General features: G+C 42.9%; 1 protein-coding gene across 1 annotated transcript in view; it reads right to left on the reverse strand.

The window, feature by feature from the left end:
• Positions 1 to 11823, reverse strand: part of LOC126249177 (esterase E4-like) — a 280540-nt gene extending 268717 nt beyond the window's left edge. The window contains exon 1 of the mRNA XM_049950835.1: positions 11646 to 11823. Coding sequence (XP_049806792.1) covers positions 11646 to 11793 — 148 coding nt within the window. The 5' untranslated portion in view covers positions 11794 to 11823. The remainder of the gene's footprint in view (positions 1 to 11645) is intronic.
• Positions 11824 to 15402: the final 3579 nt, after the last annotated feature.

A 15402-nucleotide genomic window follows, 5' to 3' on the forward strand; every position in this document is an offset into this window, starting at 1 on the left:
CTATTTCGTCACTGTGACAAATGAGTTCAAGTAAAGAGGTCGTCAATCACCTTCGGTCAGCAGTTTGGAAACGCTCTACAACACCGGAAAACTCTTCCAGTTTCCTGATGTTGTGACTGTCTTTTATTTAGAATCATCCAGAGTGTGTGTATGTGTGTGTGTGTGTGTGTGTGTGTGTGTGTGTGTGTGTGTGTTTATGGTAGCAGCAGCAACAACATGATTTACACCGTGCAACGTTGACGTCTTGAAGCCATAGCAGAAGAAACAAAATGTATGGCAGTGTACAAAGCGCGTTACAGCAGAAAAAAGAACAATATTTCAAAAGACACAGGGAGCCTCTCTTGCAATTGATAGTACAGTCTGTGGGTTACGGTCATTCTCCTACAGTAAAGGGGATGAAACTTTACACTGGCCTGTGCAATGGATCAATACCTGTATATTTAATAGGATCGCCACATGTGCTCGATGCTGGCACACAGACAGTATTTGTTTTCGGTATATGGGAAGAGGTAGATACGGTACTAATCATATTGAGTTCTGTATAGGGTGAAGTTATCGGAGCTTTTATAGTTCGTAATTTTTCTCTGTTTGATGGTACAGAATAACGATGATAGAATGTTGGGGTGATAGACGTGAATAGACCCTGAGGAACACCGATTTGCTTCAGACTGCAGTATCAGTACGGTGTTGAGTCTTCCTAATTTTCCCGATAAGAAACACCACCGTAACTGTTCGTGCTGTCCTTGTACTACCTCGTGTTGCAGGAGTGGACTTCGTTTGGCGCCGATCTTACACACTGTACAAGGTTGGTGGAGCTATGACAACATGTTCCCATTTCTATCGAATGGTCAAAACATGGTCCTGTAGCACTAACTCTGCTTAGCCTGTTTCTACACAGACTGCAGAGTGTGGTAGATATAGCTTTCTCCGACTTCTGCTTGGTTCTGTCTCAAATTGGAACGATTACATGCGCAAAGCTGTAGGGGTGGCAGCACGAGTCTGAGGGGAAGTTGCAAGATGCATAGGAGCTACCTAAAACCACATTGGAATTTTACTGTAGCAGATAGGTTCGAAAAACATGACTCGTTTCGAGATATGAGTGTGCCAGAAATATCATTCACTAGTGGCTGAAATCATTAAAAGACTTCTCCATAAGTTCTAATGCTGGTATGTGCTTGAATGGAAAGACTTGATTCCAAATTGCAGACACCATTTCTACATCTACATTTATACTCCGCAAGCCACCCAACGGTGTGTGTCGGAGGGCACTTTACGTGCTACTGTCATTACCTTCCTTTCCAGTTCCAGTCGCGTGTGGTTCGCGGGACGAACGACTGCCGGAAAGCCTCCATGCGCGCTCGAATCTCTCTAATTTCACATTCGTGATCTCCTCGGGAGGTATAAGTAGGAGGAAGCAATATATTCGATACCTCATCCAGAAACGTACCCTCTCGAAACCTGGACAGCAAGCTACACCGCGATGCAGAGCGCCTCTCTTGAAGAGTAACTCAGGATGTCTGTAAAAGCATCCGATTATCATTTTTGATCCACCTGTGATATTTCATTTAAACTAATTCACGTTCGGGATCTATAATGCCATCACTAGATGCTGTACAATTGTTTACGATAATAAGTATCTATCCTTGTGAAAAACAGTGTGTTGCGAGAGAAATGGTAAATATTTTAGGAGATGTTAGGGCAAATTAATTCGCGTAGATTATTCCTTACAACATGTGCCAAACTTTTATTGGTCCCAGAGATACAACTACTAGAATCTAATCCAAGAAAATACTCACAGAAGAGTTATGCGAAGGCAAATGATTAAGTTTAAAGTTGATCTTCATAAATTCCATCTCCGACTTCAGTGCACTTTCAAATTCCATTGACATCACCACGTGTAGCTCTTCTAAGATCGTCCTCTCATTATTTTAAGAGAGGTGGCTATTCATAACTCCGACGATCAATTCGTCTTTTTTGTTTTCTTTTTTTTTTTATAGACTTCACCCTTCAGCCATCCCCACAGACGCAAATCTGAGGATAAGGTACCATTGTGGGCACGAAACGTAACAATTTCTGACGATCCACTTCCGTTGAATATTGAATATTAGGTTTAGATGACGATTCATCTGACGACTGTAATTAACAGGGGCCCTGTCATCAACGAAAAACATACTCGTCCTTATAGCCAAAGGAACATTTTCCAGTTAGGTTGGAAGCTCGTTTTCAGGAAAGGCTAGATAAAAGGGCCTCGCGGTAACAGAACAGGCGCAATCAACTGATTGTCTATCGTACCATGCTACACATTTACAGAGAAGCTTATTTGAAAATGTGTCTCCACAAAGACATGTGGGTTATCGATGGACCACCGATGTGAGTTACGAGTGTTGCTGATACATTCATTAGTGAGGGTGGTTTCATACGTAAACGGTACTGATGACACCACTCGACAATTTGCAATTAGGTAGCGAGAAAATTCCAATCGTCTGCCTTTACATACTTCTCTAAGGTGCTGAATCCGTTGTAAATTATAAGGATGGAGGCCGTGCATACGTAATGTCGCGGTATTCTTGTATGTGGAACATCGATACGTGTAGAAGTTCTACGCGTGCTTGTTTGAAGACTACTGAATAATGTCTTACAATTAATCCACATTCCGTTTATTTTCACATTCAGATGAGATAGGACTGGTGGACACTGCGCCAGACCCACGGAGTAAGTAGAAACACGAGTCAAGACTCTTAAATGTGATACTGTGCGGTTAGGAAATTGTGTATCGTTTTCTCTACAAGCAGCATCAGCAGAATTTCCGTTACAAAGACCTCACACAAATGCCACATCGGCATACTCAGTATTTGTAGATACGTGTGGCATGCTTAAACTGTACAGTAGAATCAGCCAACTAATCGCAAACACAATCAGGGGTAAAAAGTTCAGCTATGTTAACTGAAGCACAGCTTCATAACCCGAAAAATGGTAATCGATAAATAAACTCATAGCAACTGTAGTACCAACATACGAAATGGAAACCTATCACTGTAACCAGCTGTGTCTCTGTAAGTAACTAATAGTGGGTAAATGTTATATAAAATGTTTTACCTGAATTAGTTCACACTACCACCTCCTAAAACATTTATTACTACCCTTTAAACACCTTGTATATTCCAATCTGAATTTAGGATTTCGCTGCTATTCACTTCCGGGTTCAGCCAGCTTTCTGTTCCTTATACTACGTAAGAATTATAGCCTCCTGCAGCTTAATAATACCACATCAATATCTTCTCTTTCCGATCTGCGAGGACGAGGGCTCTCTCCTAAGAGAAATGTTATTGACCTATCTTCGAATTCGGCAGGCAATAAGTCACTGACAAGGACTAGCAGTCCGCAAAGGAATCGGGACTGCTCCCGGAACTCATGCTTTTGCGACTAAGATTAATACCGGAACGGAAGGCGCTCAGTTGCGAGAAGAGGGTCTACGATATTACCGCCTGCAAGAAAAATTCCTCGCCATTGTTGCTGTCGCGTGCACGTGCATGAAAAAAAAAAACTCTGCAATCTTTATCTGAGAAGCCTCTCATTTTGTGTAGTGCATGTAGTTGCTTACCCGATAGCGCAAGTCGAGAAATTCTCATCCGCGATCATCACAGAATCGTTTGAGCCTATCGTTAGCCTTTACAGTCAGCTCCAAACCAGAGGACTGCAGATAATGAGTCGTGCTTGCACTCCTTGTAACTCCTAACTGATTTCACCAGTTGCCCAGCCGTCGGCCCAGGCGTCATTCTTGCCGACGTAAGTTACGATTTGCAGCCGGTTGCACCCACTGCGTACAACAGTCACCGGCAGGGCCGCCGCCACGTGTCGGACGAGACTTCCAGTCAAACGTACCGAGTGCACATTGACCTTTTTTCCTGACCTACTTGTCATTTCACTTAGGGGGCCCACAATGTGATTAGTGTCGGAGCTCCCAAAGGCTAACGAACCCTCACTCGGTGCTTGTCCTTACTTGTCCCAAAAATGGGCCACTGTCCCAACACGCAAGGGGTTCCGTGCTGGCTTAGACGTGATATCAACACTGCACAGCAGCTTACACATGCTGTAAGAATGTAAGTGGGCAGCCGTGAAGCCAGCTACCACATTCGTATTACGCCCACAGGTACGCCATCTACCCATCGTCCGATTTTCACATTCGCGTGAGAACAAACCGGTCACATGTTGCGCTTGGAAAGACGCAGTGACAACAGATTTTCCAGGAGGTTCCAGCAGCATCAGAGGTATGACAGCTGTCGCCACATGTGGCCCACGGTAGGACAGAAATCTGAAGCGTTTCGACTGTGGCCAACACAACGACCGTTGTCCTTTTCCATTTACTAGTACGTAAGCTATACAAAACCATAAAAAGGCACTAATAAAACAGTCAGAGACTAATCGAGGAAGAACAAACACACTGCAACAGGGGACTGCAGGCGGAGTAAATATATAAAGCTTAAATTGCAATGCAAACGTAAGTTAAACAAGAAAAATCAAAACCAGTACTAAAACATGCGCTACAGAATTAGGTCACGCGACATAACGGTCGCAAAATACCCGAAATATACAAAAAAGTAGTTGCTATTCACTTGTTCTCAGAAGCGCGTAAGGAAACTACTAACCCAACGGCCTACAGGAAGTAACGGTAACTACGACTGGTGCTGGTGCGGCTGCTGCTGCCCTGAGCCCGCCTCTGCTCTACGGCTGAGGCGCAACTACACCGAGCACCAAGTGGAACAAAACATTACACTTGGCCAAAAAGTACTATTTATGCGGACAAACAGCTTCCCAGGAATAAAATTCTACGTGCACGAGCCCTTCAAAAGCGAAAAATGAAGTCGATTAAATAAAACGTATAAGAACAAATGTTATGTAGTCGTACAGTCCACTAATTACAGAAAACCACTCTTCATTTCCTACCAAGCTGTCATTGCCAAGGTTACTCAGTTATAATGTAAACTTGTTGGAACATTTTATTCATGCAGGAAGTAAGACAGCCACCAAAATGAATTACTGTAACTTTTATTAAAATTTCTAGAAACAGTTACCAGCTATTGATTATTTCTAACACAGTAACGATATAACAGTGTACAGAATAAAAGCTGACAACTATTTTTAATTCAATTCTGAAACAACATCTCCTAGTCTAAATGTACTCGTTTATGTGGACACACTGTAAGGCCAATGACCCGCTCGACGCCTGCGATAAATCGCACAAATCTAAGGGCTGTCAAAACGACTAAATACCTAGAAATTACAGTTACAAGTAACTTAAATTGGAAAGATCACGTAGATAATACTGTGAGGAAGGCGAAACAAAGACTGCGCTTTGTTGGCACAACACTTAGAAGAAGCGACAAAATCACTAAAGGGATAGGCTACATTACACTTGTCCGTCCTCCGCTGGCATATTACTGCGCGGCGTGGGATCCTTACCAGGTAGGATTGACGGAGGACATCAAAAAAGTGCAAAGAAGGACAGCCCGTTTCGTGTTATCGCGCAATAGGGGTGAGAGTGTCACTGATGTGATACGCGAGTTGGGGTGGCAGTCACTGAAACAAAGGTTTTTTTTTTTTTTTGATCATCACAATAAAATAAGAGAAGTCAGAGCTCGAAAGGGAAGATTTAGTTCCTTTTTCCCAAACGCCATTCGAGCGTGGACTGGTAGAGAAGTAATATGAAAATGCGAGGCACTTAAGTGTGAACTGCAGAGTAACCATGTAGATGTAGATGCGACGTACCTATGTCGCTGCTGATCTCAGGCGACTGCCACTAGTACAAGATTTACAGCAAGAGATCTTTTAATAGTAAAACGAAGGTGAGTATTAACATGCGAAGAGGCCTACACGTCAAGGAGTTTTCATCCTTCGCGCGTTTTTTATTTATTTTTGCTATTATTCTTATTCCGAGGCATTGTTGAAATTGTGCTCCCTTGTTTGATGCTAGCGTGTGTTCTCGACAACAGGCGTATGGTGTATGCACTACTCCACTATTGCACTTCGATGAGCTGACTCCCAGGCGTGGTCCAGTGCATGGCTAAAGTACGTAATGTTTCCAAAACTGCAATTTGCAACAGAGACTTGCATGGCGCCGAGATAGAGACAACAGGGACACTGAGTGGCGTTCAGCGATGAGACCCGCTTCTGTTTGAGGCGGTCAGATCGAAGTCAAACGTGTCCGTAGGGGCTGATGAGAAGGTTCTCAAGATCCGACGTCTACAACTCTTGGAATCAAGGTGTGGAGAGCGATTGCATGTGACAATACGACAGATTTAGTAATTCGCAGGAGAGCTTCTGTAAAGTTGGGAAGGTAGGAGACGAGATACTGGCAGAAGTAAAGCTGTGAGGACGGGGCGTGAGTCGTGCTTGGGTAGCTCAGGTGGACAGCCGGCACGGTAGCTCAGCGTGTTCGGACAGAGGGCCGTATGCTCTCTGTATAAAAAAACTTATTCAAGGAATCAACGATCAACTTGAACAGATGTCTTGTGACGTCCACCCAGACCAAATGCAACGAACTATATCGGGAGAAAAAAGATGGTAGAGCACTTGCCCGCGAAAGGAAAAATCCTGATTTCGAGTCTCGGTCCGGCACACAGTTTTAATCTGCCAGGATGTTTCATATCAGCGCACCCTCCACTGCAGAGTGAAAATCTCATTCTAGATTTAGTAATTGTTGAACGAAAGCTGAATGCTCTCCAATATATAACAAAAATTCTAAGCTTTGTTGTCATACACTTCGTGGAGAGAGTACCAAATGGCATATTGCAGCAGGACATTGCACGACCCCACACTGGGTTTCTTACAGATTCCCAGAGGAGCGTAAGGATCTTTTGCTTGTCTGCTCGTTCCCCTGATTTGACACTCATAGAGCACGTCTGGGATGCAATGGGAAAACGTATTTTTCCATAGCAGTCTCCAGCCAGCAGCTTACATGAACTGACACAGCACGTGTTTCAGGCATGGCAAGAAATTCCTCAAAACGACGTTGGTAGTCAGCTTGCTTCCACACCACAACGAATGCAAGAGTTTATTTATGTCTGTAGGGATCACGCCGCATACTGGTGTTGATGATGGATATCAGTTCCGAATGGAATTAAAGTTTAGTCATCTAACGCCCGATATGAACATTTCATAAAGTTTGATAAACGTTGGACTGTGGCTTCGTGCTGTAACACGTTCCAATTCCATCAGTATCTGGAGAAACTACTTCGGCATTGGCCTGAATTTAATTTCGATCTGTGGCAAAATGTTATATCCCCGTTAATTCAATAGTGACATCCAGGAGGAAAGTGGTCACAACAAAGAAAATGTTAAGAGTTGTTATCAGCCCCAAACCTTCGGTATGCTGTTGAGAAATGAACTGAAATACACTGAAATAATACAAAATAGATACACTAGCATGGACTCATTTACGAGTGCGAATGGGAATAGCGCATACACATTCACACTACTAAGAGCGCACATAGTGAATAGTTCGAGTGCGAATGGAAATAGAACATACACATTCATACTACTAAGAGCGCACATAGTGAATGAGTGTGAATTGTTTGTAATTGGCTCGTTTTGTGGTAACTTGGAAATCGTTACATGTATTAGTACACACAACAATACAAATCTGTACATATAGAAGATCTGCTTGACATTAGAAGTGTCCTCAGAAAAGTCGAACGGCTCCCTGCGTCTTCGGATGATAGACATTACTTTGTACGCAACAGATGCACCATAAGTCCAGAGCAAAGACGACGTGGATCCCATGTTTTGCGGTCTCTGGTTCAAAAATGTTCAAATGTGTGTGAAATCTTACGGGACTTAACTGCTAAGGTCATCAGTCCCTAAGCTTACACACTACTTAACCTAAATTATCCTAAGGACAAATACACACACCCATGCCCGAGGGAGGACTCGATCCTCCGCCGGGACCAGCCGCACAGTCCATGACAGTAGCGCCCTCGACCGCTCGGCTAATCCCGCGCGGCGCGGTCGCTGGTAATTGGTGAGATTCTTTCGGTTATGGTGTCGGTGTCTCGTATTTTCTAGTGTCAGGAATCTGAACAAAATGGTATTCATTCGACTGGGCCCTTCAAGAGCCGAGCTACTGTAAATGTTTCAGTGACTAGAGAAATCGCCTATGTCTGTCACAACAAATTTCTAAAAGAAAAAGATACCAATCTCGGTAGAATTCTCCATCGCACAGCATCTTCCCGCTTCACAATCTTCACTAGTAGCTCAGAGTAAATGCAAAAGTGTATATGCTAAAAGTTTGTATTATTGTGAAAAATGAGGATTTCCGACTACGTTAAAAAATGGTTCAAATGGCTCTGAGAACTATGGGACTTTACTTCTGAGATCATCAGTCCCCTAGAACTTAGAACTACTTAAACCTAACTGACCTAAGGACATCACAGACATCCATGCCCGAGACAGGATTCGAACCTGCGGCCGTAGCGGTCGCACGGTTCCAGCCTGTAGCGCCTAGAACCGCTCGGCCACCCCGGCCGGCGACTACGTTAAAGTGCAGTATCCGTTTTACACAGTCTCTTCTTGTCCTGTTATTCGCCAGATGGATGAGAGTTCCTATTCGCAGTTTCGTATCACGATAGCCAATGTTCTGTAGCTTCTAACAACGTGGCCAATTGTTCAAATGTGAATGCGGCGTGACTGCTTTGAACGTGGAGGACAATACCACTAGGGCTCGCTTCCTCTTTTGTCGTCTTGAGAAAATGAAACATGATGACGGCAAACGTTAAGTCGGTCAGTTTATAGGGTATAAACGTTTCAACGGCGTCAGCGCTCCGTAAGAGATTGGCTATAGCAACACAGTACTATCAACAAGAACCCACATCCATCTGCCAACAATAGACAGTAAGCATTAAACATTTACTACTGCCTGCTAATGAAACACTGCTATTCGAAAGTAGTAACAGTTCTGTTTTTCTTTTAAAATATAAGTAGAACAAGTAATAAACACTCTAGCTTTTTTAATTTGCTTAGATTATTTTCATACAAACAGTTTTACTGTAAGCAAAATAGTCCTTCTGCGTTCACATCAAAATACCTCTGATCGTGTTATTAATTAAGTACAATTAGATCATAGGGAGGAAATAGACTAATCACAATTGTCTCTTGCAGCTGAGGGAATATGTGTTATCACCGGTATTCTTTTGTACGCCATTCGCAAGTAGAATGTATGAAGACATCTGCCTACATTGCAGTACTTAAATTTACGTTCACTGTAAAGTTTGTTTCTCTGAACGAAAAAACGTGATATGGACGATGATAAATACAAATTGTTGGATAAAATGTATACGTCTTTAGTTAAACACTCGAAAAAGTAGAGTGATATATAACACAATTTTGCCTGATCTGAACAGACATGCACCATCGCAGAAGAGCGCCCTGCGTTAGCTTAACCCTAACAATACCAAGGCATAACACGCACTACTTTATGTCTACCCAATTTTTTTAAAAACATACAAAATTCGTTACTGTTGTTGAATTAAATTAACAATATACTTTTTAAAGAGGTACTGATGTGTCAGTAGGGTCCGCAACACGAAATTACCTTTTAGTACACTCTTAGCAATATCAACGCACTTTGTATAACGTGTACAGCCTTTATGACCAGACCAAAAAAATTTGAAAATACAAATTTAGTTCACCGTTGTTGACGTTTATTCTCAAGATACTGTTTAAAGATATATTGTTGCGTAAGTAAGGCCCTGAACCTAGAAATACCGAATACGACATTCGCTGGGAAAAGTGACCTCTACTACTGAGACTTAAAATTTTTGGATTAAGTTCAACTGAAAAATTTAAAACATAATGGAATCTGACAGAAGAATTCATTACCAACAATAAATATTTTTAAAAATTTTAACATATAAAGTAATTCACTAGATTACATTTTCAAATGGTGGGCATAAAGTACTCCCCCCTTGGTAATGTGAGGGTTAAAGTCGATTCACACTTGACAGAACGGAATGAAACGGGTAGAAAGCTACTCACAACGCATTACAAACATTGGCATTCACACAGGGCGTCAGTAGATCGAATGGTACGGTACGGAATCTCTCGTTAACGTTAAGTTTTTTCATTAAGAAAGCTTTCGCGTTGACTTTGGGGGAAAATGGTTGCGACGTCTCTTTGTCACCACGCTCATACATGCTACAGCAGTAGATTTTTTTTCTATTATGTCTTCTTACTGCTTATTTTATTTATTACTTTGTTTTCGAAATAGATTGCAAAGGGTACATGGTGTAAAAAGAGACCAGATATCTGAAACGAAAATGTTTATTTTACAGTACCTGTGGAAAGGAGAAAAACTACTCTTTGTGTAAATAAAAACTTCAATTGATGAAACAGTTATAATTAAATAATCTCATTTTAACAGCGAAAGAATCTGCTGTATTGATGGTGAAACATGCCATTTTTCTGGACGTTATCTGGCATTTCTATTGTTTTTGTATGTACGTGTATGTATATATTTTCTCTGGCGAGTAAATGTAGGCGTTTTGGAACGTCTGCACGACACTTTTCCTATTGTTTCACTTCTGAGCTGTTCATCATGCAATTATGGTCGAGAACGTAAGTTATGAATTTTTCTTTGGCCTTTTAAGGGGGATAGGACTTCAAACTGGCCGACTTGGAGCAGGAGAGGCACCACAGGACATTTTAATTCCCACTGTCTATACTTTTACAAATAAATTCATAAAGCTTTGTCAGCATGACCAGGAAGGGTTCAGGATTCACGCTCATAGCAGTGGAAGTTCAAAAATATAACAATATATATATTTTTTTTTTAAATGTGAAATGTCATCATTTTTTCACTTACTATTGGCTGCATTCGTTGCTATAGGTACACTTTTCTTCATAAGTAAGGGAGATTCTTCGATGAATTTTGCACAGCATACAAATCATACTTACAGGTGTATGAAACTCTAAAATTGTCTAAATATATTAAAAACTGTGCTAAAAATTGAGATAACTAACCATAAAATTTGAGTTTTTTCTAAACCTGAAGTTTAAAATGTAACAGCTCATTCATTTTTTCATTAATTAAATAAATTCTAGAGTTTCATACACCTCTAAGTATGGTTTGTATGCTGTGCAAAATTCATCGAAGAATCTCTCTTACTTGTGAAGAAAAGTGTACCTATAGCAACAAATGCAGCCAATAGTAAGTGAAAAAAATGATGAAATTTCACACATAAAAAAAATTATTTTGTTATACTTTTGAACTTACATTGCTATGAGTTTGAATCTTGAATCCTTCCTGGTCGTGTTGACGAAGTTGTATGAATTTATTTGTAAAAGTATAGACAGTGGAAATTAAAATGTCGTGTGGTGCCTCTCCTGCTCCAAGTCGGCCCGTTTGACGTCCTCCCCCCCTTAATAACTGTATCTTTGCTGGTTCCTTAATTCCGACTTTTTGTACGACGAAGCATATCTCGTACCCTCATTTTCACCGATCGGCCCTCAACAAAGAGAAGTGACGATTTACTGTCGCGTCGTCTTGTGTGACGGCGACGTCGCTTTCTGTTCCGTTCCGCTGACGTACAGTGTGAATCGACCTTAATCAGCCCCTTTCAGAGCAGTGAGGATGGGCGTGGAGGGTGACCTACCGAGGTCGGTGTCGTTGAGCGGCGCGTCCCTGGCCCTCCAGCTCATGTAGCGCTCCCAGCCCAGGGAGCCAGCGCGCGCAGAGCCCGCAGCCAGTAGCAGCACTTGCAGCAGCAGCAGCAGTGGCTGGCGTTGCGGGAGGCGGGGCATACTGGAGGCAAGGCGGCGGCACCAACACTACGGTCGGCACCGCTCTGGCCGCCTTTAAACGCAGCTTCGGCCGCTCCTGATTCGCGGTGCACGCCGGGAACCCTTCGCGTCATCTCCTCTCCTTTCCGCACCTCTCCCCTCAGAAGTCTTGGCTCCTGCTATCGAGACCGGATCTGCAGTGGCTGCCTGCACGATTATTGCGAATGCGACGTACGAGGTTATCGGTGACTCCCCCACATCCTCGTCGCTATCGACCTGCCGGACTGACTAAAAGTGTTCACCGGACCGTCTCGCGTAGTCAGATTTTCGTCTCTCGTCTATATCATCCGAGCATATTTCATTGTCTGACTCAAAGCTGCCATCTGCCGGAACCTCTTTCCTACCTGATACAGGCACAGTAACACAGGGTGAATCGGAAAGGACTTTACAGATTTGGAATTACACTACTGGCCATTAAAACTACTACACCACGAAGATGACGTGCTACAGACGCGAAATTTAAATGACATGAAGAAGATGCTGTGATATGGAAATGATTAGCTTTTCAGAGCATTCACACAAGGTTGGCGCCGGTGGCGACACCTACAACGCGCTGACATGAGGGAAGTTTCCAATCGATTTTTCATACACAAACAGCAGTTGACCGACGTTGCCTGGTGAAACGTTGTTGTGATGTCTCGTGTAAGGAGGAGAAATGCGTACCATCACGTTTCTGACTTTGATAAAGGTCGGATTGTAGCCTATCGCGATTGTGGTTCATCGTATCGCGACGTTGCTGCTCGCGTTGGTCGAGATCCAATGACTGTTAGCAGAATATGGAGTTGGTGGGTTCAGGAGGGTAATACGGAACGCCGTGCTGGATCCCAACGGCCTCGTATCACTGGCAGTCGAGATGGCAAGCATCTTATTCGCATGGCTGTAACAGATCGTCCAGCCACGTCTCGATCCCTGAGTCAACAGATGGGGACGTTTGCAAGACAACAACCATCTGCAAGAACAGTTCGACGACGTTTGCAGCAGCATCGACTATCAGCTCGGAGACCATGGCTGCGGTTACCCTTGACGCTGCATCACAGACAGGAGCGCCTGCGATGGTGTACTCAACGACGAACCTGGGTGCACGAATGGCAAAACGACATTTTTTCGTATGAATCCAGGTTCTGTTTACAGCATCATGATGGTCGCATCCGTGTTTGGCGACATCGCGTTGAACGCACATTGGAAACGTGTATTTGTCATCGCCATACTGGCATATCACCCGGCGTGATGGTATGGGGTGCCATTGGTTACACGTCTCGGTCACCTCTTGTTCGCATTGACAGCATTTTGAACAGTGGGCGTTACATTTCAGATGTGTTACGGCCCGTGGCTCTACCCTTCATTCGATCCCTGCGAAACCCTACATTTCAGCAGGATAATGCACCACCGCGTGTTGCAGGTCCTGTACGGGCCTTTCCGGATACAGAAAATGTTCGACTGCTGCCCAGGCCAGCACATTCTCCAGATCTCTCACCAATTAAAAACGTCTGGTCAATGGTGACCGAGCAACTGGCTCGTCACAATACGCTAGTCACTACTCTTGATGAACTGTGGTATTGCGTTGAAGCTGCATGGGCAATTGTAGCTGTACACGCTATCCAAGCTCTGTTTGACTCAATGCGCAGGCGTATCGAGGCTGTTATTAGGGCCAGAGGTGGTTGTTCTGGATACTGATTTCTCAGGATCTATGCACCCAAATTGCGTGAAAATGTAATCACATGTCAGTTCTAGTATAATATATTTGCCCAATGAATACCCGTTTATCATCTGCATTTCTTCTTGGTGTAGCAATTTTAATGGCCAGTAGTGTACATATAAATTTTTTCTGATAACTTACAGAATTCGGTAGATGTGTCATTTTGTAGCAAACAATCTCAAGTTTCACATAAAAAAGACAACTGCCATCGATGTGACTACCATTTGTGATGTGACCAACATACCACCGGTAGTCGATTTCTTCCCACACATGGTGCAGAAAACGGCGTAACCTGCGCAACGGCAGTTCAGATTCGATTTTTCAACTGGGCTTTTATCGAGGAAACCTCGAACTTCCAAGAGGAAATGTGATGGTGCATCGTCTTGCTGGCAGTAAACCATCCCACTCGGTCATTTCCATCGATCTGCGGAATTAAAAAGTTTTCAAGCATATCAAGATACACAACAGCAATGACATGCGGGCGACCTGGTGATGTACCATGCCGCAGTGAACAACCCGTGTCAATAAAGTTATTGTGCAAAGAGTAAATTATAGGCCTGCTTTAAGGTTCTTTGCCAGATTCGGTACGACATTCACGCCGAACAGTTGGTGCAGAGTTCGTTTCTTGAAACTAAAACACATAGCGAGCACGTTCCGCACCACTGAAAATAACAGTTTTAACTGTGCACTACGCAGGCGTTCTTGGTGGCGGAATGCGGGACTTATGCACTACGTTAATCGAACATGAGGAGGAGGAGGAGATTAGTGTTTAACGTCCCGTCGACAACGAGGTCATTAGAGACGGAGCGCGAGCTCAGGTGAGGGAAGGATGGGGAAGGAAATCGGCCGTGCCCTTTCAAAGGAACCATCCCGGCATTTGCCTGAAGCGATTTAGGGAAATCACGGAAAACCTAAATCAGGATGGCCGGAGACAGGATTGAACCGTCGTCCTCCCGAATGCGAGTCCAGTGTGCTAACCACTGCGCCACCTCGCTCGGTAATCGAACATGAGGTTGTTTGCTAGAAAGTGACAGATATACCGATTTTATAAATTATCTGAATAAATTTCTGTATCATTTCAAGGTTGTAAAGTCCTTTTTGTCCCACACTGTATATCACGCATTGTGTGCAGCCGGTACAAAACAGAACACCACGTTCAATGATCTTTGCAGCTCTTATCACACTGAAGAGTCACGTTATTTTGAGATCCTTTTAAAATACCAAGTATTAACTTTTTGTTGGCTACAGAGCAGGTAGACGAGCCGTATATGAGTCACTCAGTTTCTGATACATTTTGACGTCTCGTTGAGCCATACTACCTGCACTGGATCCCACGACTCATGAGGACACGTCGCGGAACACAGAGTTTGACAGCCATTAAAAACACATACAGGAGAACATTCTCAAGATCAAAAAGCGATCTTGATGAAAATTCGCGGATGTCTAATGGGGTCAAAATAATGCAAAGCCTGTTTTTTTCGTTTGTGCCAAATTTTACTTTTATGATGTGCAACACATCCCCAAAAAGTAATTTGGCATACTAAATTTAAAAAGAATATCTCCGAAATGATGATATATAAAAATGTTTTCCATATGAAAATTCATATGTAGTTAACGTTCTTGAAAACTGTATAATTAACTTGAGTAATAATTTGAAATTTTGTAAAATACCCCATCACCATTAATTAATTTTGAAAAAAATGAAAACTTCTGTTACAACATAGATCAAAGAAGCTTTCAGGCCACATACATAAATGTGTAATAAAACTGGTTTCTGAAATACCAATGAATGCTTTGATATTTTAATTAGTTATGTTGAAAATACTCCAGCAGCATATTGTGTACATCTTATATTCCAAAAATGGTATTTCAGA

Source organism: Schistocerca nitens, chromosome 1 (genome assembly GCF_023898315.1).
Source record: "Schistocerca nitens isolate TAMUIC-IGC-003100 chromosome 1, iqSchNite1.1, whole genome shotgun sequence".
NCBI classification, from domain to species: Eukaryota; Metazoa; Arthropoda; class Insecta; order Orthoptera; family Acrididae; genus Schistocerca; species Schistocerca nitens.